This window comes from Anguilla rostrata, chromosome 9 (assembly GCF_018555375.3).
Source record: "Anguilla rostrata isolate EN2019 chromosome 9, ASM1855537v3, whole genome shotgun sequence".
In the NCBI taxonomy this organism is placed as follows: domain Eukaryota; kingdom Metazoa; phylum Chordata; class Actinopteri; order Anguilliformes; family Anguillidae; genus Anguilla; species Anguilla rostrata.
Genome location: NC_057941.1, coordinates 25,027,239 through 25,055,172, shown reverse-complemented (window position 1 = coordinate 25,055,172; position 27,934 = coordinate 25,027,239). Strand labels below are relative to the sequence as shown.

At 43.5% G+C, this 27,934-nt stretch overlaps 2 protein-coding genes across 3 annotated transcripts; both read left to right on the top strand.

Moving 5' to 3' along the window:
* The first annotated feature begins 25 nt into the window (after positions 1–25).
* Positions 26–11,875, top strand: gucy2d (guanylate cyclase 2D, retinal). Its single transcript, XM_064351275.1, has 19 exons — positions 26–942; positions 1,365–1,666; positions 2,029–2,401; positions 2,617–2,701; positions 2,996–3,104; positions 3,308–3,427; positions 3,601–3,684; positions 4,228–4,404; positions 4,508–4,664; positions 4,942–5,088; positions 5,525–5,673; positions 6,343–6,506; positions 6,782–6,974; positions 7,178–7,352; positions 7,811–7,909; positions 9,068–9,162; positions 9,778–9,863; positions 10,057–10,150; positions 10,275–11,875. Exons 1-18 carry the CDS (start codon positions 129–131, stop codon positions 10,145–10,147), a joined length of 3,420 nt encoding a protein of 1,139 aa, XP_064207345.1. The 5' UTR covers positions 26–128; the 3' UTR covers positions 10,148–10,150; positions 10,275–11,875.
* Positions 11,876–13,988: 2,113 nt separating this feature from the next.
* si:dkey-175m17.7 (uncharacterized) lies at positions 13,989–26,476 on the top strand. Of its 2 annotated transcripts, XM_064351273.1 has the most exons (4): positions 13,989–14,344; positions 16,587–18,771; positions 20,379–20,684; positions 21,068–26,476. In XM_064351273.1, exons 2-4 carry the CDS (start codon positions 16,596–16,598, stop codon positions 21,331–21,333), a joined length of 2,748 nt encoding a protein of 915 aa, XP_064207343.1. In that variant the 5' UTR covers positions 13,989–14,344; positions 16,587–16,595; the 3' UTR covers positions 21,334–26,476. The 2 variants fall into 2 exon arrangements, with proteins under 2 accessions (XP_064207343.1, XP_064207344.1); XM_064351274.1 differs by lacking the exon at positions 13,989–14,344 and having other exon boundaries at positions 14,366–18,771.
* The last annotated feature ends 1,458 nt before the right edge of the window (positions 26,477–27,934 follow it).

The window sequence follows — 27,934 nt, the reverse complement described above, 5'->3', positions numbered from 1 at the left end:
GTCTTTCCATAGCCTCCTCTTAACACTGTAATTGACCCATCCCCCTTTTAAAAAGATTCCCAGACACCGCCAAGCTTCAACATCTGTCCTCTGAGTCCAGTCCTCGACAACAGCCCATTAGTGGAGCAATGGCTGCCCATTCAAACTCTATAGTCCTCCTCAGTGTCTCCTATCATCCTCGGTGGCCTTCTGGCAGACGAAGGGGGTGTCCCTGGGCAACAGAAAATCCACCGCCACAAACTAATGCTGCTCCCTCCTCTGGCACAGCAGTGTGCTCAGGCCTGGGGACTTCCAGTAGGTGGCGCAGCTGGTTCTGGATTCCCATGTTGATGGTAGCCTCGCTGCCATGTGGGACCTGGGGTGCCACGTTTAAGGTGGCCATCGTGGGGCCCTGGACATGCGACCCGCTGTTTTCCAAAGCCTTCCCTGATCAAGCGGCCCGACTGGCCATTAGCCGCATCAACAGAGACCCGTACATCAGCAAGGGCTACTGGTACGAATACACCTTGGTGTACGAGGAATGCCAGACGTCACGTGCCCTGGCCCGCTTCGCCGACCTGGAGAGCTATGGTTCTGCTTTCCTGGGCCCGGCCAATCCGGGCTACTGCTCGTCAGCCGCCCTCCTGGGGAAGCACTGGAACAAGGCCGTCCTGTCCTGGTCTTGCCTGAACCCAAAAATGGATGGAGGGATGTACCCCACCTTCCTGAGGCCGATGCCCCTGGCCTCACACGTGCTGTTCGCCGCGCTGCGTTTCTTCCGCTGGGCGCGTGTGGCCGTTGTCAACTCACGGGACGACCTGTGGAAGGCCACGGGACACGAGCTGGCCTCCTCACTGCGGGCCCTCGGCCTACCCGTCCACACCGTGGTCACCATGGAAATGGACGACGACAACGGCGCACGCGAGGCCCTGCAGAAGATCAGAGAAGCCGACGGAGTACGAGGTGTGTGTGTTATAAGAGGCATGCTTGTGTGTGTTGCTGGTGGCTGAGGTATGTATGTTAGGAAAGTGCTTTGTCGTGTGTTTACTCGTCCTGTGAAAGCCGTGTGTGTCTCGTGGTATTAGTGTGTACATGATTCCCTAATGTACTCAGATCAATTAGGATTTTGGACAGTATCCTTCACCAGTTGTGTTCTTTCATTATTCACACTTTTTAATTCACCCAAAAAAGGATGAATGAAGAAAAATAAAAGTTTGGCCAATTTGAAGTCTTCTGTATCTCTTTCTACCACCACCTGGCAAATTTATATTAAATCAAGATGTGTATATCATGCCTGTCTGACTATTTGTCTTTCCTTCCCTCTTTGTTTCGTCATCTTATCTTAACCTATCCCTCTTACTTCACTTCCTGTTTCTCCCTCTCAGTTGTCATCATGTGCATGCACTCTGTTCTGATTGGTGGAAAGGCCCAGCACATGCTCCTGACCACAGCTGTGGACATGCGGATGGTGGACAGAGGCTATGTCTTCATTCCATTTGACACACTCCTGTACTCCCTGCCCTATAAGAATGCAGAGTACCCCGCCCTCGCAAACAACACCAAACTAAGCCGAGCCTATGACTCCGTGCTCACGATTACCATGGACTCTGGCGAGAAGAACTTCTATGAGGCCTTTAAGGATGCTCAGGACAGCTATGAAATCCGCAGCAGGGTCCCTCCTGAACAGGTAGGGGGACCCCGTGTTTTCAGCTCTTGTAAAATTTCACATTTACAGCTGTCATTTGAAAATGATAAACTTGATGCTTTGTTTTTCTCTAACCCAGTCTCCATTTTTAAAATCAACCTGGTCATTTAACATTCATGTGTAGGTTTCTAGCAGATGATCCTGATTTCCTGAGCATCTTACACACCTTTTCACAAACAGTTTATAGAGCTGAATATTTCATTGAAATGTATCTATGGACTACTACATTGAAAAAAAAAGATTAGTCTTGTGAAGCTGTGGGTATGCTAGTCATTATCTTTTTGTTTCATCTTGCAATAGCGGAGCCATTATGGAAGTCCTTTTTTATTTATTCATGCCCACAGGTGTCTCCCTTCTTTGGGACCATCTACAACATGATGTACTTCCTGGCCATGTCGGTGGAGCAGAGCCGCCTGTCTGAGAGTCGCTGGGTTTCGGGAGAGGTTCTGGCCCAGAGCAAGGGTGGTTTCCAGTTCCCGGGGTTCAACCAGCCACTGTCGGCTGGGAGCAACAGGGAGGGCATGCAGGGGCGTTACGTTGTCCTGGATACGGATGGAAAGGGGGCTTCGCTCAGAGCCACACACATACTGGAGGCCCCCCACACCACTGCAGAATTTGGGGGGCTGAAGTACCTGGGACGGTCCATACATTTCGCCGGAGCCACGCCCAGCAGTGACTCCAACTGCTGGTTCAGCACATATATCACATGCAGCGATGGTGAGGGGTCAGGGATCGCCGGAGGTTTCTATCAATGATTAGTTTCTCTCCTTGTAGGTTAAATGACATATGAAGGGATGTGTTTACACTTCAGTATGAGGCAGAATAACAGAAAAAACCTTATGGTTGATTTACAAAAGTGTAACTAATGTATGATTTCTCTGAGGACAGAGGTACAAGCCCTCTCTCTCTTTCTTGTTTCCATTTTACTCAAGGCATGGGCAGTTTAACACTCTTCCTAATCTTCCTACTCCTGTGTTTGCTGGTTGGGGGTGGTGCAATCCTGGCCAACATTATTAGGTAAGTAGGCAACTGTTTTTATTAAACACTGCAATTAATTCATTATTTTAAATAGTTATACATAACAAACCAAAGAAAGCAGATGATTTACAGTTTTTGTCAGCTGATATTTAAAATAAACCTTTTTAACCTGGTAGCAACTTTTATGTTTATAAATTTGAAGGAAAAAAACATCTGTGGCTTAATACACATGCTAAATGCAAAAACAGTGGTTGGACAGGGTTTTTATTGAACAGAAAAAAATTTTATGTCCACACTTTAAATTGGTAATTGTGTGCCTGTTTTTTCATTCAGACGACGGATGCCAATAGGAATCATTTATGGAGGGGGTGGAGGACCTAGCAGCAAAGTTGTGCTGACCCTAGACGATCTGGTTTTCATCAACACACAACTCAGCAGAAGGGTCAGTCTGAAGTTTTTTTTTGTGTGAATGCATGGGTGTGCTTATGTGTGTGTGTATGTGTGTGTGTGCGTGTGTGTGTATGTCTGTAAGTTTCTTTTTGTTGCTGTTGCATATCATGTGCTTAGGTTTGGTAGACTGATTCTCAGAATGCATGTTTATACTGTATTTCATCCCTGCCTTCCTAATTGCATATCATTTTACAGAAACTGATTGATGACACCTTTGCAAAGAACAATATGGATGACAAGACGCCTTTCCACTCTGTCTCCGGGAGCAGTTATGCAGCCAGCACCCCTGAAACATCCAACGTTGCCGTCTTTGAGGTGGGCGACGCATTGTCATACCTGCAGATGCTCCCTTTTTGCTTAACCTTCGGCATTACCTGATACTAATCAGCACTGTATTATTTCCACAGTTAGGCCAGCAGGGTAGAGCAGTGTTCCACTGTTGCATAATCACCATTCACCAGGTGTGTAACCAGTGTTATGTTTTCCAGGGTGACTGGGTCTGGCTGAAAAAATTCCCCAATGCAGTTTCGATGTCAGAGGTCAAGGAGGACGCCCAGACAGTCTTCATCAAGGTGTGTGGTATTGGCAGATCTGTCCTGACATGCCTGCCTCAGCTAGAAATATGTATTAATGCATAATATGATGGGAAATTGATTGATGAGCTCTTCTTCTAGAAATAAACTGCTATTTATGTGTGTTTTGTGTTTTGTTTTTTCTTTCCTTTTTTCTTTTACTATTAATGAAATACCGTAGCATGTTTTGCCATGCAAATGAACAATAACTATTTATAGCATTGAAACAGTATATCACCAATTTGGACAGTGACACATTTTCTGTTGTTTTGGCTCAGTACTTCAGCACATTGGATTTGAAATGAAACAATGTGTGTGTGTGTGTGTGTGTGTATGAGGTTACAATGTAGACTTCCAGCTTTAATTTTTGGGTATTACATCTTCCACCTCTTCCTGCTCATCACCTGTTTGTATTCTTCCTCCTCATCTCCCCATCTGTGACACCTGTTCTGCTCATCCTCTGCTGTTGCCTTCATGCACATTCATTTTCGTTTTCCCCTCACCCCACCACACCCCCCCATCTCTCCTGTGCCCTGCACTCAGCTGCGGGACATGCGGCAAGAGAATCTCAACCTGTACCTGGGGCTGTTCTTTGACTTGGGGGTCTTTGCCCTGGTGACGGAGTACTGCACCCGTGGCAGTCTGGAGGACCTGCTCAACAACGAGGACGTCCGACTGGACTGGATGTTCAAGTTTTCCCTGCTGATGGACCTCATCAGGGTGAGAGACACAAACTCTGGCGCCCACAGCTGCACACTTGGTGCTCTGGCAGCCTTCCCCAAACCTCATCTCTACCTCTCCTCTCCTCCCCCCTCCCATACAGGGTATGAAGTTCCTTCACAACCGCAACGTCCTTCACGGACACCTAAAATCCCGGAACTGCGTGGTGGATGGGCGCTTTGTGCTCAAGGTGACGGATTACGGCTGCACTGAGATCCTGGACAGCCAGTGCCTCAGTCTGGAGGAGCAAAAACCTGAGGGTGAGAGGGTCAAATCCCATGGTGAGAGGGTCTGAACCCCTGTGTGCATGTTTCTGGATACCTGTGTGGGAGGCTGAGAACTCAGAAGCGTGAGAGAATTGTGGCCCACTCACTTTCAAATTACAAATTGATGGAGGACTCAAAACACCAGGGAAGTGCAATAAAAATAAAATGAGAGAATGGAGGTGTATTCTTGTAGACATAAGTCTTTACTGCAATGTCCATTGCACTGCATCAGGATCTGTTATGTTAATTGACTCTCGGTGCCGCATCACAGATTTGTTATGGACAGCCCCTGAGCACCTGAGGAACAAAGCAGACAGGACAGGCTCCTTCGCAGGGGACGTCTACAGCTTCTCCATCATCATGCAGGAGGTCATATCCAGGAGCTCTCCTTTCTCCACTCTGGACATGCCTGCTAAGGGTGAGAGAAAAAAAGAGAGAGAGAGGGAGAGACAGAGGAAGAGGGGGAGAGAGAGGGGGAGTCAGAATTCAGGAGAGTTGTTGGGAGAGGATGGAGACAGGTTTCAGAGTGTACCTATAAGAGTCAGACTGGGTGGGACAAAGTTAAAGGGAAGAGAGGGAGGAGAGGTGGGGAAATGTTGGAAAAAGAGAGTTTACAATTTTTAGGTCTATTAGGATTTTCAGTTTGTTGTATTTTGTGGTGTTTATTAATCAATGTGACATTCAGCATGTTTAAAAAAGTTATTCTATCCCATTACCACATAATGTAACCAAGAGCTTGTTAATGGTACATTTTTGACAAAAATTTCAGGTAGTGCCCTATAATTCAGCTCTTGATTTCTCATAAAGCGCATATGTTATGGCGAGTGCATCTGCCTGTGTGGCGTGTGTTGCAGAGATCATCAAAAATGTGCGATCCCCCCCTCCGCTGTGCCGGCCCAGTGTGTCCATGAACCAGGCGCCCATCGACTGCATCCAGATCATGAAGCAGTGCTGGAGCGAGGAGCCGGAGAAGAGACCCACCTTTGAGGAGATCTTCAAACAGGTCTTCAGACACTCATGCACTAACAAAATGGCTTCTTTACAATGAATTGTGGTCGCGTTGGAGAGCGCCACCCACATTCACCGCAACTAAATGAACAACTGAATACTTTTAAATTACGACTTTATTTCAATGAAAAAAAATCTGTCACACCCCAAAAGTGAAATATACTGAAAATATATTATCATCATATGCAGCACTTGCTAGGGGCTACATGGCTCAGGAGGTAAGAGCGGTTGTCTGGCAGTCGGAGGGTTGCCGGTTTGATCCCCCGCCCTGAGCAAGACACCTAACCCATAATTGCTCCCAAGGAGCTGATTGGTACCCTGCATGGCAACCTTTCACCGTTAGTGTGTGAGTGTGTGTGTGAATGGGTGAATGAGAGGCATTAATTGTAAAGCGCTTTGGATAAAAGCGCTATATGAATGAAGTCCATTTACCATCCATTTGGTAATGAGCTCAAACTTGACAATATACAGTATAAGAAATGTACATATTGTTTCAGCTTTCATATAATATAAATATGTGAAATATATGTATCAATATGTTTACAATATAGTACTGTATATATATTGCAGTAAGACATACATGTATTTTTATATGTGTTGTGTGTGCTCCCTGTTTTATGTGCATCATGATATCTGTGCTCACATGCTCCCCATTTACACACAGTTCAAAAGTATGAACAGAGGAAAGAAGACGAACCTCATCGACTCCATGCTGCGGATGCTGGAGCAGTACTCCTCCAATCTGGAGGATCTGATCAGGGAGCGGACGGAGGAGCTGGAGGTGGAGCGTCAGAAAACGGACAGGCTGCTGGCTCAGATGCTGCCCAAGTGAGTCACATATCAGGAATATTATCCTTGAAGCTAATGACGTCAGTTGGGAATCCAATGCTTCATAGAAACAATGTTAAGGTTGGTCCTAACCATTCCCAGCTTAACTCTGTCAAACTGTTATGGGGTCTGTCCTAATGGATTGAGCAATGAGTTCAATCCTATTTGGATTTCTACTATTATATAACATATTGAAAGCAAATGGTGTTAAAAATGTATATATTTTTATGACACGCTGCTTCTGTATTTGAGCCCTACTGCTCTCTTTCCTCCAGATCAGTGGCCCAGGCTCTGAAGACAGGAAACCCTGTCCAGCCAGAATACTTCTCGGAAGTCACCCTGTACTTCAGCGACATCGTAGGCTTCACCACCATCTCAGCCCTGAGTGAGCCCATCGAGGTTGTGGACCTGCTCAACGACCTCTACACCCTCTTCGATGCCATCATCGGACAGCATGATGTCTACAAGGTGTGTGTGTGTGTGTATGTGTATGAGTGTGTGCATATGTGTGGGTGTGCGCGTGCGCATGCACAGATGTGTGTACCTGTATGTGTGTGTACGCGCGCGTGTGTATATTTTTGCGTGCACATGTATGTATGCACGTGTGTGTGTGTGTGCGCGTGTATGGGTGCGCATATCTATGTATGACTCTACTCTTCATGGGCATTCAGGTGGAGACCATTGGCGATGCCTACATGGTATCCTCAGGGGTACCGAATCGCAATGGAAGCCGCCATGCTGCGGAGGTGTCCAACATGTCTCTGGACATCCTGCACTGCATTGGGGCCTTTCAGATGAGACACATGCCTGACGTTAAGGTCAAGATCCGCATTGGCCTGCACACTGGTATGAGGTCCCACTCCACCCCTCACTCCCAGCTCCCCATTCCGTCCTGTCTGGATTTAGTCTCCCCTAAAGCTTTGCGTCATATAAGACAACCAAATAACCAACCAATCAATTAATTAAGTCAGACAATCAGTAAGTTTGTCTGGCTGTGAATGTACCTTCCAAAGGAGAATGGTCTCACTGCATACTCACATAGAAAAAACATAACATTTGGAGTAGCTTAAAATACCATAATAAAGTGCACAGAGATTTTGACTGTAAATAAAATGTGATTTCGCAAACTAGTTTATTCAGCGATTAGTTTTAAAATTCACTGCCATTAAATTATGTATCATTACATTTTCAAAAAAGGCAACATTTTTACAACATATTGCATTAAATTTAAGGGATACTGCAGCCCGCTGCACTGTCTGCCAGCAGTTCTGTCAGTCTGCCTCCCTCCTGCTGCCTGTTCTCAGGTCCAGTTGTGGCTGGAGTGGTGGGCCTCACAATGCCTCGGTACTGTCTATTCGGAGACACTGTCAACACAGCCTCCAGAATGGAATCCACAGGACTACGTGAGTACCTTATTGACGCTGTGATCAAACACTACCACTGCCACACACTTACACACACACACACACACACGCACACATATTGCATTGCACTCATTGCAAAAAACAACACTATGCACCACAGAGTCAAGGTAAATTCACTTTCAAATCAGGCAGGATAGAAAGTTAACAGAAATTTAAACTTCAAAGAATATTGGGATATTTTTCAGTTTATGAATTAGATTTCCATTCATTCCCCCGAATTCACTGAATTCTAGTGCACAATTCCCTCCCAAACTTGTACATTCCAGACCAAAACTCCACTAGTAATGGCAAGTACGGTTGTTGTAAATGCTATCCATATTAACGACTGCAACCACACCCAATCTAGCAAGTGCAGTTCACAAGCATGGTAATATGTTTTATTACCAAAATGGCAGTGGTCATTAACAAGTTTATACATTGTGAACCCCCTTACCCCCAACCCCCTCACCCACACTTTTGCTCTCCAAAACTATTTGCATCTACCCACTCTCTTCTCATCTCCCTCTCATCCACCCAAAACTCCACTCTGCCCCACTGATCCTCTCCTGTTCACGTCTGCACTCTCTGATCTGGTCTTCTCTACCGCTGCCTCCGCTGACCCCGCAATCCCATTAAAGCCCTTGCAGTTCCTGGAAGGCTCCTAGAGCCACTGCAGGACAGTAGACTTGTTTTGGGTCAGAGTCAGGCGCCTGCTGACAGGTTTGGCATGTAATACAGCACTGGGATGGGGGAGTGCAGGCTACAGAATTAGAGGACTCAGGGAGATGAAGGGATGGGGGGGGGGGGGGGTGCTGGAATGAAACCAATCAGAGATTAAGGGGATCGTCTCCAAAAACAGACATTATCATCACCGACTTGTCTCACACACTGTCACAGTATGTACGTGTGTGTGTGTGTCTGTGTTTGCATGTGTATATGTGTGTGTGTTTGTTTGCATGTGTGTGCATGTGTGTGTGTGTGTGTGTGTGTGTGTGAGAGAGAGAGATTAAGTTAGTGTTTACAGTACTGGTGTGCCTTTCAGCTGTAATCTTTTAAGACTATTAGTAGAATTAGAAGGCTTGTTCAGGACATCCATATTCTGAACATTCACCAGCTATGCTACTCCTGCTAAGCTGTGTGCGATTTTGCCTGCTGCAGCTTACAGAATCCATGTGAACCAGAACACAGTGGACGTCCTACATAGTTTGAACATGGGCTACAAGCTGGATACCAGGGGCTTGACAGAGCTGAAGGTACACACATTAAATTCCATGACTAAGGATGGGAGATATATTACTTCCACCCATAATACCCATCTCATATTTTATGCACTGTACAATTTGAAGAATGTTGTGCATAATGCTTGCATAAGTACGGTATATCAAATGCAGGTTATTTTAGTGTTCCGTGTGCAACTTGCAATTTTTATGACCATGTTTAAACTGCTATACATGTGCCATTAGAGGGGCATGCAGTGCTGGTGATAATACATATCATAATTCGGCTCAGAATCTAGAAATTATTATTTTCTTATTGTTGTTTTCCTAATGTAAAAGTTGCAAAATGTTGACGCAATAAAATAATAAAATAATTAAAGAAGATGAAGTCGTAATATGACATGTAAACAGTAATCATTTAACCCCTGTGATATTATTTTTAGTCTTTATCACCAATCTCTGTCTGAGACAAATGCACACACGCAGGCACACACACAGAAATCACAGAAGGATAACAGCTATTTTTCCATTCACCGAAACCCACACTTTCATCACCACTGCAAGTATGATTCTTTCTCACACTTCTCTCTCTCTCTCTCTCTCTCTCTTCTCTCTCCTTCTTTCTTTCTCTATCTTTCAATCTCTGTCCAGGGTAAAGGGATTGAAAACACATACTGGTTGGTTGGGAGAGAAGGGTTCACAAAACCACTGCCTGTACCTCCAGACCTTACACCAGGGTATGCCTGTTGTCTGTGGTGTGCATATGCATGTGTCTGTGTGTATCTCTCTCTCTCTCTCTCTCTCAGTACATGTACGTGTGTGCATGTGTATGTATATGTACCAGAAATGGGCAAAGCATGTGTTCTTATTGATAAGTCTGTAACTCAAACTTATTTAGAATATGTAGCAATGACTCCTTTTTCTCATCAGTGCAAGCAATCACGGTATCAGCCTGGATGAAATTCCACCGGATCGAAGACAAAAATTCATCGATCGGCAGAATAAGATGAATAAACAATAACAGGTACATTACACAAGCAGGAACAGATTCCTTAATTCCTTAAGCCTTATTTATCTGCCCTCTCTCCTGGATAAAACTGAAATGATTAAGCTAGGCGCTTTTTTATCCATTTTTCCCACTAATACAGTCGTCCATGCAGACTGGAAACACCTTTTCCTCGCTGTCCTTCTCCCACCCGGCTCTCAGCCACACATTTCCATGAAAAGTGGGGGAAACGGGAACCCAACCTCCACAAAATGTGGACTGTGACACACCAAAGAGCATGCACAAACAGAGAGCTGGCTTTCAGCTGAGTGATGCAATTAAGCCACCAATGTAAAATCACTTAAACAGGTGTTGGGCCACCATGGGCGACCAGTACGGTTTGTATGAACCATGGCATATGGTTATGTTTACCATTACCAAGAATTTCAAAATAAACTCACTTAAATTAGGCCTGGTTGATGGAAGTGGACAACGCTGCCTCAGGTATTATAGCAAAATAGGCCATAAATGCTCAGTTGGGTTCAGACCCGTGACAGAAGAAAGCCATGACTCATGGGTAGTGTCATCACTCGTGGATTGTGTCATGTGATGAAGATGACTACAGTCAATGCCAGGAAAATGCACCTTGCACTTAGATGGAACCGCCATTCACTCCGAAACATTTTATTCAATGGTAGTCTGACTCACAGGATATAGACTGTGGGTATAAGCCTGCCATTGGTTACTGTTTTTGTAAGGGCACTGTCGCGGCATCCTGGGCTTAGTGCCGCCCAAGACGATTGTGATTTGTTTAAAGAAATACAAACAAGCCAGAGCGTTTTTTTCCGCTATAGGGGAATGATAATGGGTTGAGCCAGAACTTTCTCCAGTGCTGGCACAGTGCTGAAACGAAGTGTGGAGATAGGTCTGGCTGTGCGAGACTAATTCAATGGTAACTTTTTTGTTACCATTAAATTTCTCAACACAAGGGACCAGACTTTCAAAGATCAAAAAAGGACTGGTGGCCAGCAGCCAGCAATTATTGTAACGCTTTAGTCAGTTTTGTTTTCCAATATGGTGCTCATGGTGCTTTCGTCTTTTGATACATTAAATTTATTGCATGCTCACCAGCGGAGTGAATTTTCAGATGTAAACTGAAAAGGAAGTATCAGGTCACCTGATTTTTTAAATGATACTGTAGCTACCTAATTTGCATAAATAAATTATACCTTTTCTTGGATTTGTACCAGTGCAGGTGGGTGGTGATAAAATGTGAAGTGGATTTGCATTTTAACTTGCTGGCATCATTCCATCTTTCAACTCATAATAAGTATATTGCATGAGTATAATCTTTCAGAGTGGCTCTCTTATTTTGATTTGGCACAATTTATTTAAATTTTACATACTGTAATTTCATTTCACATGCTTGATTTGTTAATGTTTTTATAGAAACAAGATATGTAGAAAACTAACATTATAATAAGGTGCATAATCTAAGTCATAAAATGTTTGGGTAAATTGGTGTGTAATATTTCTTCTTTATAAATGCAGCACCTGGTGATGTCTATGGGTCAGAATCTTCAAACAGTCATTGCATGTAAAGGATACTAAAAATAACTACTTTCATTTACATAACATTAATATGTCCCAAATTATGTGGTGCCCTGAAACGAGGGCTATGTATAAATAGTGCTTTAATTTATTCATGGTGAAACCAAAATGTATAAAAATACCCTTTAATAAAATCAGAACATCTCTACTTTAGTCACATGATTGTAAACTTGTTTTTTTTTTACAAATCTACATTAAAATCCTGGAATACAGAGCCAAATCAAGAAGAAAAAAAAATGTCTTTGTCCCAAATGTTATGAAGGACACTGTCTACACTCTTAGTATACTCTTATATACAACAACCCTCACAAATGGCCAAATTTCTTACCTTATTTGTCAGCAGAGCCATATACCTTCACAAACTGCAACACCATACCTTTAGGTCATACCACATACTATGCACACACAGTCAGTAGCCTATTCAGTATAATTAGTGCTGACATCAGACCTTGGTCAGCACCGTGATGTAATGATCTCTCTGACATAAACCGTTCAGCAGCTCCTGCACGTCTGAATACTGAAAAACAATATGCCTGTTGGATGTTTAAATAACATGATGTTTTTGTGATTAGCTTTGGCCCTAGAGCAGTGGGTTTCAACAGTGTTTTCATTTTGCTGTTTTATTGCTAGGGTTTGAGTGGTTGCCATTTCATGATTGTGGCTGCCACTCTAAGCTCATATGGAAAAATGATGTTGCCTAGTCAGAATAGCCCCTTTTCCACAGACGTGGCAAACAGTTCCGTGCCTTGAAACCATGATCACGGGTTCTGGTTGCGTTTCCACTACCTGCGTTTCCACTACCAGTAGTGTGTAGTGTGTACCGTGAATAGTCTGCTATAGAATACAACTGCATACCCCACCTGCTGGCCACGGAGAGAATTAACAGATGTGCTGGGTCGGCTTCCCCCTCATTTAATTTATTTTTTTATGTTATTTTATTATTTTTATTTGTTTCTGTGTTTTGTATCGACTATTGTGAAGCACTTTGTTTCCTGTATTGAAAAGTGCTATACAAATAAAGCTATTATTATTATTATTCTTTACCCTCACATTCCTTCTGTCTTACCTCACCTGTAATTTTATCAGTGAGAGCATTAGAATCTGCCTAAAATCTTTTTTTTTTTCAATTTCTCAGTTTTTCAGTTTAAATTCTCAGTCTTACTGTTACCCATAGAGATGGAATGTATTGTTCACTGTTGTATTTCAATTAATCATTTGTTTTAATGTTATATTATCAAATTTATATCATGATTTGCTTTGTGGTTTGTTCATTCGATGTCTCATTCTGCTTGCATCGTTCAGTCTGTTCTGTGTCATTCCATAACTTGTATATGTGGCATGTTAAACATTTCTTCAGAATTTATTCTTTTTAATTGTGTTTCAGTCCTTTATGACTTTATGTTGTGTACCTTGCTGCCCATTGTGTTTCAAAAGAATTTAGGCTGTTATCTTTTAAAACTCACAAGAATGCCATCGATGTTATACTTGACAAAATGAAAACATTTTGGGGAATTATATATCTCAATTTTACGTCCATTCCATAATCCTCATTGGATACTGTTCATTACCTCATGTTAGCATAATGTCATACATTGGGAGCACAACATTAAAATCCAATTCTTTAAATAAATGCGCAACTAGATATGCGTTTATGCTCCTTGCTCCTGATAACTCATATTTCATGATATTTCTCAATTTCTTTGTGTGTCCTATTATATTAAAAATAATAAATATAAAATATTTTGTTATGGAAATTCTATTAAATATTGAATTCATTATTACGTCGTAACAAACGGCGTAAATCATGACGTCTACCCATTCAACAATAGTTTCAATTAGAAAAAAAAGAATAGCTATGGTCGGCTGTTAGGTAAGCAGTTGTGTATGTAAATGATGTCTGAAGCTGCTGTTTGTCAGTGAATACGTTCTGGCTGATCTGTTCGGGAGAGTACAAGATAAATAGTTAAACTGATATTTACGACCCCGACCCATTCGATTTCGACGCCTTGCCCCTTATATAATTTTGAATTTCGAGTAAGCTGCAATACTAGATACCCTCCTCTGTCATCCGTCTCTATTTTCTAAATATCTACCCTCACACGTCATATGGAATTGGAGCAGGCCGCCTTGATTGCGCACCCTGACATTATATGGATATTATAGGATACCAGAATTTGCCAGCTCCGTTCGTCAAACTGGGCCTGCCAATTGGGCCAGGGTGATGTCATCCTCTGTGCAGTTCCCACCTCCCTCCTGCCCGAATACACACGCGCGCGCGCACAATGGTAAACACGCGCACACTCATACACAGGGATTCAGTTATGGTGCCTAAATTTTTACCAAAAAGGGTCTAAATGTTTTTTTTTTGTACTTTCAGCGACTGTAGCCGACCCAGTCTAATCTAAACAATGCGCAAAACGTCTGATATCGGTTGACCTTGAACATGGAGGCAGATTAATAGGCAAGGAACTATCCCTTGCATTTCTATAGAATATATGAAGACATTACTGGCTGGCTACATGTCTGGATTCAGCCACAGAGCAAGAGTGTCGCCGCAAAAACGCAAGGATATACAGTATTCAAAAAACATGACGATACGACGACACGAAGCCAATTCTTAATGTAAGTGAATTATAAGCATTTTTAGTTGCATTACATTTTATGCATTTTCTATTTTGTGACTAACAGCATGTTCGATTAATATTATGCTTTATCGCAGTAATGGTTCTAGTAGTTACGTGTTGTAAGCACGCATGTGCGACAGTCAGACGTTCGCATCCAGGGACACTCAGACTCACACATGTATGTGTTGTACCCTCTTTCTGTTGAATCCGATAGAAAATATGCCTAAATTAATTATTTGACAATTTTTCGACGGTCGGTCCCCGTACTCCTTGTATATGCAGAAATAAAGGTCTATCTCTGTTACGTCGTTGTAGTTGTGCGCCTGGAAGCATTCATGAGTGAACCACTTTGATCTTGAACATCAGCGGAGCGGACATGTGTAAAACAAGGGTCGCATTATTTTTTAACCCGCTTCGGAAAACGATACCTCCCCTGCCCCTCCAACAGAAGCCCCTTCTCATCAGCCTCCGGCTCAATTTCTATGAAACCGTGGCAAAAACACACACTATTATTTATCGGAACAAAACGTGATAATGCCACTAATGTGTAAGACGCGGGCAAAGTGTCCCTTTCTTCGCCTGCATTGGTTTTAACCCTTAAGGAACCCATCAGCAGGCCTGGCTGGAGTGACTTTGTGGTGTAAAACGACATAGCTTACACAAGACAATCAACTGACCCACATGCGCAAAGGTAGTCAGCATCACCATCATATGAAAACAATGGTTGCGATATGCACGCGCGATATGGTCAGATTTAATGTTTTTGGTTTTTGCTGCAGGGCATTCGTTATTACAGGTGCAGGCCTTACTGCTCACATTATATTGACCGGGACTAATTTTGCTGATAATTATCGTCCTGTTATAACTTTATATTTTATGACAGTGACGTAAATAAAGTTATATTATAGGCCACGTAGAAGACATATAAAAAGGCTTCATGTAATCAAGTGTATTCAACAGCTTACATCCCAGCGGTGTTGTGGCCTATTCTGGCAAAAACACGTGTCTGTTTAACCTGTTTGCATCCACGGTGCCAGTCTGCACCATTGCAGACTGCGCTATGCTTATTTTGTGCTTGTGCCTGGGTCTTGTATAATTAGCCCTTCAAATGACCCTGGACTGAGCCATTACTCCACTTACCACATGAATAGGGCCTATGTGAAACACTGTCAACTGTCGAAAGAAGTGGGAGTTGTTTTAAGGGACATGATGATCTACATAGGCACAGAAAGCCATTCAGCCACTGCAGACAGAAGTTTACAAATTCCATGTAGACTCACAGAGAAGAGTTTAGAGTTAAGCATGCTTCTGGCTCTTTGTTTTTGTCATAGCGGAACAGTATAATTAATGCAGTCGAAAAAGGGCACTTTATTGGCTATTTTAGGCTTAATAGACAACATTATAGACAACATGCGATTATTATGTCAATATTATTTAGCGAATCATTTTTATTTCCCTTTAAATTAAACATTTATTTTTCCATGTTTTTTAAGCACTTTTTTGAGGCCACTCCACAATTTGGTACCATGCAAGTCTTGGGATCATAATCCTTATCATTGCCATCCTTATTATCATTAATGTCATTACCAATAATAACATTCATGTATTTGTGGATTCAGCCAGAGGCCCTGGAGTAATATTCTGGACCATGCTGCTTATTGTTAGTAATTTGGTGACAATTATGATGGTGCCAAGTGACCAGTGCAAAAGGCATTGTTATAAATGTAGTTTGTTGGTTTTGTGTGTGTGTGTGTGTATGTGTGTGTGTGCATTTGTATGTGTGCGTTTGTGCATGCTGTGGTCTCTACTGAAAAAATGTCCCTCTTGGTGCGCATAAGTGTGCTGCCGAGGTGTTTGCTGAGTGAGTGAATGTGAAGACAGTAATGTTGACTCATACCATGACAAAACTGGGTCAACATAACGCCCTGACAGGGCATACAGGCGGGAAAAAATTGGATGAGGCTCTGGCACCAGTCTTTCCACCTGGATGCACGTATGTGGAATATGGTGTATATGGTGTGCTTTGTCCATGAGTTTGGCATGTGCGTTGTGCCTGTGTGTGCTTGAGTTGCTTCGCTACGTACCCCATTTCTCTGACCTCCTGAGTTTTCCTGCCTCATAAGTTTCAAATGGAAATGTAAATTGTCTTTTTTTCTCTCTTTTCTTCTCTTCTTCACTTTCTTTCACACACACCACACACGCACATACACACACACACACATGCACGCACGCACACACAGCTTACTCAGATGCCTCCTCTCCCTCTTGACGAGCGCATAGTGAGCATTCAGCGCCCCAAGAGCTTGGCCCTGCACGGGGGATCCCCCCAGACCAGCCTTCAGCACCCCCAAAACGCCTCTGCCCGCAGCTGCCCCACACAACCTCAGCCACCTCACCCCCACCCCTGCCCTTCCTCCTCCGTCTCCTCAACTTTGGAACACAAGCGCAGGTCTCCTCTCCTGCGGAGAGCCGAAGAGGACGGAGACCTCGATTCCGGGTGGAGCAGCACCTTCAGCCACAGGCAGAGTGATGCCACTCTAGGGCCGGGGAAACACAAGCGCACGCACACCATAGACATCCAGCTCTCCCTGGGCAGAGGAGGAGGTGCTGGGGGCGGTGGGACCGTTTTGGATAAAGGGGAGAACATCAGCGTGAGCCGTGGTGGTACTGTGAAAGGGAACAAGGAGAAGAGGCTGTCCTTGCACCTGGAGCTGGGCCAGGGGGACGCTAAACGTGGGGAGACATCGGGGAAGTCTGGTGGGCCAGCGCAGCAGCTCCAGAGTCACCCGCGCAACCAGGACCAGGGCAGGGCGCAGGGAGGGAGCCGCCTCCAAAGCCAGCTGTCCGTGTCCCCGGGAGGGCTCCTGGGATTCGTCCCGGCTCAGGGCCAGTATCCCGAGTTCCGGAGCTTGAGAGACACGCCCTTGCCCCACCAGTCCTACCGTCCCAGCGACACTTTCTCCTCCCGTGTCCACCAGGAGGCGCTGTGTGTGGGTAACAAAGAGAACTCCAAACTGGGACCCATACACAACCCCCCACACCCCCACAGTCTGCCCCGCTACCACAGTTCCACTCCCTCAACCCTAGCCTCCGCCACCTGCTACCCCACAGTTTCCCGCCTCTCCTCTCACGCCCCGCCCCCACCATCCTTTCACCAGGTCACTCAGCCCCGCTCGTCCCGCAGCCGCGAGTACCCCACCCTGCGCCTCCGCGACCTGCCCATCTCGCCCATCCTGCCCAGCCCCTCCTGCGCGGACGGCTTCCCCAGCCCGGACCACACCTGCACCATCGACTTCTCGCAGCCCTTCAGCTGTGGCTGCTGGAGGCTGGTGCGCTGCGGGGGTGGAGAGAGCCGCTCGGCGGGACGCCAGGGGGCCGGCGGGAGCCCCTCTTCCTCCCTTCCCCGCGCCCGAGGGGGAGGAGGTGCAAGCAGCAGCGGCCGCGGCAGAGGGGTCTCATCCGGAACCATGGGCCTGAGGACACTGGGCGGGTGCCTGTCCACCTCCTCCACCCCCAACACCTCCTCCTCCAACAGCGTGGTGTCGGACTGCCGCGCAGGGCTCCTCAGGCCCCTCAGATGCGCCTCCTGCTCTGGGGAAGTGGGAGGCTACGAGAGCCCCTCTGCCTTCCGCAAAAAACTGGTGGGCGGGTGCCTGCCCTGCACCCCTCTGTCTTCCTCTCCCTTGCGGGCTCTCCAGAGCTGCGTGGGCGGCTGCAACCCCAAAGCCAGTCAGACCGGCAGCTCCACCTGCAGCTACTGCAGCAGCGACCCCATAGTGGTGACCTTCAACCCCCGCCGGGGGAAGCCGCCCGGCATGGGCATGGGCAGGGGCGCCGGGGCGCACACGGCCTCGGGGGGGTTCATGGCCGACGACGACGATTACAGCGTTCGCACAATCTGGCCGGAGGAGCTGGCTAAAAAGATGACGAGGTCCAAAACCCAGCCGGGCCACGGCGGCGTGGGAATGGGCCTGGGCCCTGGCAGTGTCCACACCCACCACAGCCAGAGTGACATCAACGGCACCAGCCCTGTAATCCTGGACTGCCGGAACCTCCTGGAGTTCACGCGCTCTCAGCTGACGGACAACGCGGGCCGCCGGCGCCTCCAGCAGGGCAAAATGGCCGTCCTGGACTTCATCGGGTCTGGCCAGGACACGGGCCGGGACTCCCTGAAGAGGCTCTGGAACAAGGGGGCTGACATGGGGGAATTCAATGGGCTAGATGATGAAATGGGCTTTCCCCGCTCCCCCTCTCCCCGCTCCCCCTCTCCCCAGTCCCCTCCGTCCTACTCCCCCCTGCCCTCAGCCCACACCACCCTCACCAGGCCCAAGACCAGAGAGGGCGGACACACCCTCCCCTCTGCCCACTCCCTCCACCTGGTCCTGAACTCGCTCAACAGGGAGCAAGACGAGGAGAACGAGAGAGGTAAGGAAGAGCACTCAACCGTATGAAACCACTTTCTGAACAAAGCAATTGTGTACCCTCGTTCTTTTTTGTATTTTTTTCTGTTCTATTTTTCAGTTCCTCACTGCCCTTGTCATCCATTTTTTATTATCTTGCCCTTGTACTAACGTGATCACTGCTATTTTGTTAGCAGTACAATTTGTAAATTTAAACCTAATGTATGGTATAAAATGTAATCTTATTTCTGCTTTTTGAATGCCTAATGAGGATGTGGCAGTGTCACAATTGTCAGATATTGATTTTTTTACTCTCTCTCTCTCTCTTGCTGGAGAAATATTGACATTTGTGCTACTGTGACACCAGGTTACTTTGCCTCTGCCCCCCCCCCCCTCCTCTCGCTTAGTTATTTATTTATTGTACCATACAGTCCCTTGAGATCAAAATCTCTGGTTTCAAGGGAGACCCAGCCAAGACAGCAGCCACAATAAGTAAACTGTAATACTGGGTAAATCGCACAATTCTCAGATTTAGTGAAAAACAATTGCGATATTCACAATAAATGTTATGCATAAGGGTAAATAATTCATTAAGTGGAGTAGGCATGTCTAATATAAAAAGTGTTGGATGTTATTGCAAGCCCATAGTGCTTATAGCTTGTTGTCCTGTTCTGCTCTCTCTCTGCTGTGTATACCTAGCACTGAAATGTGGAAGCTGAATGTTCTGCAAAATTTTATTTATCTTTTCTTAGAATTATTGCCAGTATAGCTCATCTCAGTTCCCTTACCTCAGAGGCAAACATCAAATTTACAGTAACGTCAAATATACAGTATATTTATATCTTGCTTAATTTAACTGCAAGTGTAGCCATCAAGGGACTTTTTGATACTTCATGTTGATAAAATATCCAAAGCTTCAAGCCACTCGTGATGGAGGAAGGAGAATTTAAGAAATCAAAATTTCTTTCTTCCTGCTGATAAGTACAGCCTAAGTAGGCTACATAATGTTGCTGTACGAGTTGCTGTATCATGCAGTGAGTGATGAGTCATTTAGAGAGCTGCACTACAGTGCAACTCTGTAATGTATTCATCTAATGAATGTTAAATGCTTTTTATTGCATGTATTCAGAAATGTTTCTGATCCGGTAACTTAAGGAAGTTTGTGGGAATTAATTTTCTGTTTACCCATTCAACAAATGTGGGTAATTGGAAAAAGAGAAAACAGTTCAGCCTGGTTTGTCCACATGAGTATTTGTGCCACGCTATACTTGGGATCTTACTTAATACAAAAAGTACATTGAGGTGTACCTAAAGACAAGCTTTGGTAAAATCATTCCTGAGTTTACGGGGGCTGTTGATTTCCTGCTATCCTGTTTGGAAATGGAATATTCTGTAATATATTACATAGCTATGAATTTCAAAGCAATATATATTACAGTATCTGAAAGCGCCACTAATTTGCATATTTGCCCATGCAGTGTGAAATGTTGCATTGACTCGATGGTATATTTTATATCAATATATTTTCAGTGCATTTCATTTCCCGAAGGTATTGAAGGCAAAACATTAATATCTTCTATCACAATTCTCTCATCGTTCCCATCCCCCTTCTTCTTCCATTTTTTCTCCCAGTGCACCTCTCTCTCCCGCTCTCCTCCTCGCTCCCTGCCTCCCTGTCGGACGAGAGCGTGATGACTCCGGACGTGGAGAATGCCACCATCAGCCCCATCTTGCCTTTCCTGTTCCTCGGCAACGAGAGGGACGCCCAGGACCTGGACCTGCTGCTGCGCCTCAACATCGGCTTTGTGGTCAACGTCACCACCCACCTGCCCCTCTACCACCTGGACTCCGGCCTGGTCCGCTACAAAAGGCTACCAGCCACGGACAACAGCCGGCAGAACCTTCGGCAGTACTTCGAGGAGGTGTTCGAGTTCATCGGTGAGGGGAGGAGTGACTTCTCTTTCGCCGTATGCCCGTCTCTGTCTGCCTCTTTCTTGTCTATATCTCTGTCGGGTTTAAAAGCTGCAGTAGTGGATCTTGATGAGTTATTTTTACATTGTCGATGGCAGCAGGGTAATGACTGTGCTCTTGAGGAATATTCCTTTGATATGCTTATTCTGTGTGAGTAGACAGTGAGGAAAGACTGGCAAAGGTAGAGAGGGAAAATGAGAAACAGTATAAGAAATACTGAGAGAAAGAAGGAAAGCAGAATTAAAAGAAGAACAAGGTGGACAGAGGGCTCAGTTTAAAAATAAGCAAGATTAACGGGACGGAAACCGTACTTTGGGCACATGTTTCATACAGTTTCCTCTCGCCCACAGAGGAGGCTCACCAGACTGGCCGAGGAGTGCTGGTACACTGCCAGGCGGGCGTGTCCCGCTCAGCAACCATAGTCATCGCCTACCTGATGAAGCACACCCTCATGACCATGATGGACGCCTACAAGTACGTCCGAAGCCGGCGGCCTGTGGTCTCGCCCAACCTCAACTTCATGGGCCAGCTGCTGGAGTTCGAGAGGGACCTCAATTCCGGCATCACGCCCCGCATCCTCACCCCGAAACTCAGCGGCCTGGAGACGCAGGTCTGAATGAGGGGAGACCAAGGAGGAGGATGTGGAGGGAGGGAAGGGATGAGTTACTATACAATGGTGGAGTGGAGATATTGGGAACGGCTGATAAACATTATCTGTTAGTATTTATGATATATATTATATGCACTAGACAGTTGGGTGTTGAAGGGAAGAATCGAACTGGAAGGATAGCGGAGATGCAGACTGAGGACGAGGAATGTTTTTAATGAAGAGAACAGAGGTTTTGATGACTGGTAATTTTATCCTAATCCGAGACTGATTATTCTGTTTAAAAAAGTAGTTACACATGGAAGGAAGGAAGAAATGGGTAAGGTTCAGCATGACATTATTATTGTCACTTATTATGAGATGCTTGTGATCAGGTCATATGACCAAAATAGAATGAAATCTATTTAAACCCAACTAAACCTTGAGATTGAGAGTTCGGTGGGAGGGGGTCAAGGGTGAAACCTCAGTTGAATTACCAGCAAGCCTGACCCTTCCCTTTAATTTTTAAAATGTGCCAACTTTTGTAATGATACGAAAAACACTCATACCTTCTATTGCCTCTGACTCCTCTCAATGTATAGAGAATTATAATAGTGTTACCAGTAGTATACGTAAAAACACAATGCAATACTGTCAAAAGAGTACTGAAAAAAAGAGTATGCATACATGCAGAGCAAGTTGGGACACTCAGCATAAAGGCCCGAACAGTAAAGTATCACAGTACTCTGAATTGCACAATATTTTACTGGACGAAACTATGCTAAAGTGTCTCAGACTGAGAGCTTATTTCATTGCACTTTATTCTCTTATTAAGTTGAGTCAAAATTGCTTTTTGTCAAATGGAGCAATGCAGAAAATTGTTATTGATTTTATTATATAAATGCATGGAGACAAGGTCAGCTTGTTCTCTAGCATTTTAGATTGGGGGCCCCCTACTGCACAGGAGGAAAAATGGATGTTTTTTTTGAAAGGGTATGCAAAACTGTAGATATGTGTGTTAAGAGTGGCAGAGGAGAATGGGACTGCATGAGTATGTTGGATCTGAATGATTTGCCTCACACTGGATTTGTTTTCTTCAGGTTCTTCAGCAAACTGAAGAAATGTGTATTACAGTGGATTGAAGTCTAATTTAAATGTAAAGATCAAATTGGGCTAAATGAAAAAAGATAAACTTTGAGCCCAGTTTAATCACTTACAGATGGTACAATGGCTGTCACAAGTGGGCAAAAAACAGATGAGGATACTATTGTGTGTAGGAAACACTTTTCAAAATTGTGTGTTTCAGTTTCGAAGAGCTTTTTATTTGTTAAGTAGTAGTGTCTCCTCTCAATATACATATATATTCTGAAGTATGAAATGTTACTTTTTTGTTTTGTGTACATTTGTTTATTTGTGGTTTGCTTTTATTTTTTGAGTCAAAATGAAAAAAGGAGGGAACCAAAAGAAATATAACTTTTTTGAGAAGATGTGGAACACACATGAAAACTTTTGAACTAATAGATTTTTTACGCTGTGGAGACTGCTGTATGTATCCACCCATCCGATGGTGTGTGTGTCTGTGTGTCTGTCCATCCGCCCATTAGTCTTCCTATAAATCTAATGCTTCCCACCAATTTCATCATTTTTCCTCTTGCTTACATTTTTTTCCATAATGGAAAAGCGGTGTATTATGTTTGTGTTGGCTCACTATCCCTCTTAAGACAAGAGCTATTCTACTGAAACTCAGGATTCTAAGTACCCTAACCCAAGCACTGTTAAGTACTGTAAATATTTTAGAATATTTCAGTAGGTAAAGTCAGTCAATTATAAATAATTTATTTGGACAGGTGAAAGAAACTAAGGAAGGGACACCGTATAATTATGACAAACAGAACTATCATTCTGTATTCCGCATCGCACTAGTCATTTTCTGTTCTTCCCTGGCTTGCTTCAAGCATTTCTTTCTCCCTTTTCCTTTTCTTCTACCCTCCCTCTGTGTCTCTGTCTCTGAAAAACTATGCATCATTACTGCATTTATTTAATCTATGAGAAGGGAGGCTTTATTAAGTTCACTGTGAATTGCACTCTTCTTATACATTGTCACTTCCCAGCCCCTTATTCCTTGAACTTGTCTTCCTACCCCCCCCACCCCTCCATTTTATTCTGTCACTCCTGGGGGGGGGGGTTCCTAACATTTCTCGGTGAACTCAGCTTCAGTTTCACAGAACCACTCCTGTACTATTCTTTATCTGCTGCACTTAAAAGCCTTTTGGCTTGTGGTCTTCTGGGTTCCCTGTACCAGGGAGTCTGTTAAGCAGGCAGTGATGCATGACAGACAATCTATAGGCACTTGCTGGGCATTTTTGTTTTAAATGATACAAATCAAAGTAATTGAATAGCATTGTTCTTAGAATCCTTTTGTGGATTTGTGCTGTTCTTGTATATTATTTACAAATTGAAAATGTTCCACCAGTTTTTCAGTGATGTTCTTGTTTAGTTTTGTTTTGTTTTGTGGCTTGATTTGTTTTATATGCATTATTTACTCATTATAGATTAAAAAGGTTCAGTTTAAGAAGCTGTTAAACATTCATTCCCAGCTAAAAGAGAACATGGTTACAATTCTGTTTTATGTGTAAAGAGTTGCAACAGTAAGACTGTGAGAACAACTGAATCCTTCTGGTGTATGTGCTGTTTAGTCTCTGTGTATTAACTCAACAAACCACTGGAAACAAGCTTACTTTATGCACCTGTTATATTGTTTTATTACTTACCAGGGCTTTGCAAACCTTCAGTTAACATGAAATCACCTACAACAACAGATGCATTGAAAACTTGAACTTTTGTACTTTCTCAAGAAAATAGGAATAATCTTACAGCTTGCTTTTTCTGTTTTGGAGGGCATTTTTTGAAAGGGATTTTGTTTTATGCACTGAGACTGCCCTGTTGGATTGAACTGAAAAGGAAAAATAATCCAGATTAGGGAATATTTAAGGTATGAAATGGCAGAAACAAACAAAATTGAAAACCAGGAATGCCTTTGGTAAGGTGATGGATAACCTTGTCTTCCAAACGAAGGTAGCATCTAGAGAAATTTAAGTAAAGATAGTGTGTCCCTAAAGCTGTAAATTAATGATTTGTTTTATCCCTTTCCTTTTTATGTTTTTGGTTTGAGAAACACAGCTGTTAAAGGGAATTTCCTTTTATGTTGGAGACAATTTTGGAGAAATTGTATGTGTGGGTTTATAGCTTTGCTTAAGTGTATATATAAGTGGTGACTGGGTTTTTTTGTATGTGTATGTGTGTTGTGTGTGTACAGGTATGTAAGTGTTTGTGTGGTAAGTTCTTTATGTAAATTGTGAATAGGTATATATCATTTGGTTGTGTTGCTGTATCTGATTTATTTACCAGGAATCCAATGAACTCTGGCTCAGCTCAGGGCTTTTCAAGGACACAAATCAAACCTCACCGAAAACATGAAACTGTAGTGTGCCCATACCATATTTGATTGTGACCTGTCTGCTGTGGTCTGGAGGTTTGTAGCTCTTCCTGTCTTTTTTCCTCTGGATTTGTGTTCCAATTACAGTCCATTTCACTGTAAATATTGAATAATTGTATATGCTCAGAGTTTAACTTGATTTGTGTCACTAGACTTCTTCCACTGTGAGAATCTTGTTTGGAAACGTTTCGTTGTATAATCTTCTCTAGACTGGGAATCTATAACTATATGTGGACCTTATTTAACCAATGATGCTTTCTCATGGTTTGTTCTCATATAAAGTGTGGCATCTGGTCTTGTGCTTTCTCATTAACACTCTGCCTACAAACATTCTGTTGCGAGCTTGGAATTGTGTAAATGCTGCTGTGTAGCAGAGGTGTGAAATGGCTAAAGTTCTTGTTTTGATGCAGGCACCACCTGGTTGTGTGAATAATTACAAAAAATGATATTTGTACTTACAGTGGATGCAGATGGTTGTCACAGTGCTTTAGGTGTGAGCAGACCTTCACACCTCTGACCCTGTGAGCTCTGCTGGAGCACAGAAACAAAGGAACAGACAAAAGTAACTACAGATTTGTATTTGCATAGATGTCTTTCTTCTTTTATTGGGGTAGGCTACTACTGGGATGTGCTTCCTATATTCTCTGACAATATAAAAAAAGTAAAAAACCATACGGGTGCAGTATAACTTTTCCTTTCTTCTAGTTATGTTTTGTGAGGAAAAAAAAAACATGATAATTTATTTGTGTATAATTTGCTTATAGGTTGTACGTTTTGTAAATTGATTATTAATATATGTGTATTTATTTGGGTATTTAATTTTTGGCTTTAAATATCTAATTTATTGTGCCAAATGTAGTAAACTACTGAAAATGGATAGACAATGGCCACAGCAAGACTTCACTTTTTTAAAGAAGGACAAAAACACTGCAATCCGGTGCACATAACGTAAGACCCTTTCTGCACTCTTCCTACCTCTTCTGCTATACTTCTGGTTACGGTGAAGACAGCCCTGGTAACACATAATCTTTTGAAATGAAGTTGAAATGCTGTAGAGATTTACAAGGTTCATTTGTCCAACACCTTGTGTGAAGAGAGAGACTTGATTTGGTTGTTTTATGCACTTAGGTCATCATTAGCAGTCTTATTCTTGTGTGCTGAGTGCACTAGGAGAAAATGGTTACAGTATTTAAGAAATATGTGAAGCGCCAAGAAGAATATTAGGAAGACATGAAATGTCACGAGGTTGTGTCTCACTTCAAATTTGGTGTTCCAGATCTGTGTTTCATTGTCCCAACTTAAACCAGATTGCAGTGTTACTTGATACTGTGTTCCCGTGATACTGTACAGTCAGCCTGTATTGGTATGCCTATAATGAGCATGTACACTATCGCTTAAAAAGTGGGGTTTTATTTCTTTCATTGTCTGTATTTAAGGAAGAGGCTTTTGTGTGTCTGAGAACCGAAGAAACCTGCTCTACATTTTACTGTGTGAGACTGGTGGTATTGCTGTGAAACATTACTAATAATGAGAATATTAGCAACAATAATAATATTCACAAAGAAAAAAAACAAACAGAAGTAAAGTTTGCTCATGTTTGAATTGTACTCCGTGTGAACATTCTGGTAAATCTGCATCACCAGAATAGTTTATTAAAATATGTTTTGTACAAATTTACTCATTTCTGTTTTGTTTTTTGTGGGCTGCCAAACCAGGTTGTAGTGGGTGTTTAAGTTTGTGCTTGTAGTACTCACACACGTGGCACAATGAGGAATTAGGAAATGAAAAGTGGAAAATTGAAAATGAATGTGTGTGTATGTAATGTTTGTGAGAAAGAGTATGAAATGGAATAGAATAGGCCAGTACACTAAAACAAGAAAACCAGTCCCTCACCACATACTGTATGCAATCTCACTCGGCTCACAGGGGGAAACCAACACACTGGCAACTGCAGTGTAGTTAATGAGTTTGTCAGATTTCCATTGATCATTTCTGCTCCCCTATGTGATTCTTGTTATATAAGTGCTGATGTGGAGGGTGTGGAGTATAATTCTCTCCCCAAGGGCTGAATCAATGGATAGCAGCAGTCCGCACCATGTCCAGGACCTGCTGTACATGTGAGACAGGGATGCAGACTCTGTGTAGGACCCGGGCAGTAGGGAGATGACACATTGGGGCTGCCTTGATGTCGCATTGAGAGGGTGGGGGTGGGGAGGGGGTGGCTTTGTCACACCAAACACTGGCTGCTTTAATGAAATGAGAGACCTGTTAGAGTGCAGCTAGAGGCTTGCTAGTGCACTGGCAGTGAGAAAAAACCAATGGGAGAAATGCAGTAATGATCAGTGGACATTTGTAGGGATTAGTGTCATGTTTCTGGGTATCCTAGAAGGAAGAAAAACTTCCGGTTTGGTCCGGTTTGTCATACACCCTACATTTTTTAGCTTCCCTGTCACTCAAAACAGATGCAGTGAACCTGAAAAAAATATGAACATATAAAATATAGATGTTAGCTGGATTTCTTCCTATCATATTTTATTAATTTCCTATTATTATTATTATTATTATTATAATAACTTACTTGTATAACACCTTTCTCATCCTGATGCAGCTTCACATAACGTACACTATATTTCCAAAAGTATGTGAACGCCCCTTCTAATTAGTGGTTTCAGCTATTTCAGCCACACCCATTGCTAACAGGTGCACGAAATCAAGCACACAGCCATGCAATCTCCATTGACAAACATTGGCTGTAGAATGGGTCGTGTTGAAGAGCTCAGTGACTTGTGGCACTGTCATAGGATGCCACCTTTCCAACCAGTAAGTTTGTCAAATCTCTGCTCTGCTAAATGGATCGGAGTATTGCAAGTCAGTGTAAATATTGGGACAAAACAGGTTTTGATAAATTTTATGATGTACAATATTGACATATTTCATTTCTTACTCCTTACATTTGATGACATCGTCAAGTCTGAGACTCATGGACATCACTAGGTTCATGATGTGATCCTTTGCGATGCTCTGCCAAGCCCCTGCTACTTTCAGTTGTTGCGTGTTTGCTGGGATTTCAGACTTCAGTTTCCTTTTAAGCAAGGGAAAAGCATGCTCAATGAGGTTTAAGTCTGTTGACTGACT

Excerpts from the sequence above, each read along its gene's own strand:
- gucy2d (XM_064351275.1), top strand. The coding sequence starts at position 129 with ATGGCTGCCCATTCAAACTCTATAGTCCTCCTCAGTGTCTCCTATCAT. Across the intron at positions 2,702-2,995 it reads ATCCTGGCCAACATTATTAG|ACGACGGATGCCAATAGGAA; the intron begins GTAAGTAGGCAA and ends TTTTTCATTCAG. Across the intron at positions 3,685-4,227 it reads CCCAGACAGTCTTCATCAAG|CTGCGGGACATGCGGCAAGA; the intron begins GTGTGTGGTATT and ends CCCTGCACTCAG.
- si:dkey-175m17.7 (XM_064351273.1), top strand. The coding sequence starts at position 16,596 with ATGCCTCCTCTCCCTCTTGACGAGCGCATAGTGAGCATTCAGCGCCCC. Across the intron at positions 18,772-20,378 it reads AGACGAGGAGAACGAGAGAG|TGCACCTCTCTCTCCCGCTC; the intron begins GTAAGGAAGAGC and ends TTTTTCTCCCAG. Across the intron at positions 20,685-21,067 it reads GGAGGTGTTCGAGTTCATCG|AGGAGGCTCACCAGACTGGC; the intron begins GTGAGGGGAGGA and ends TCTCGCCCACAG.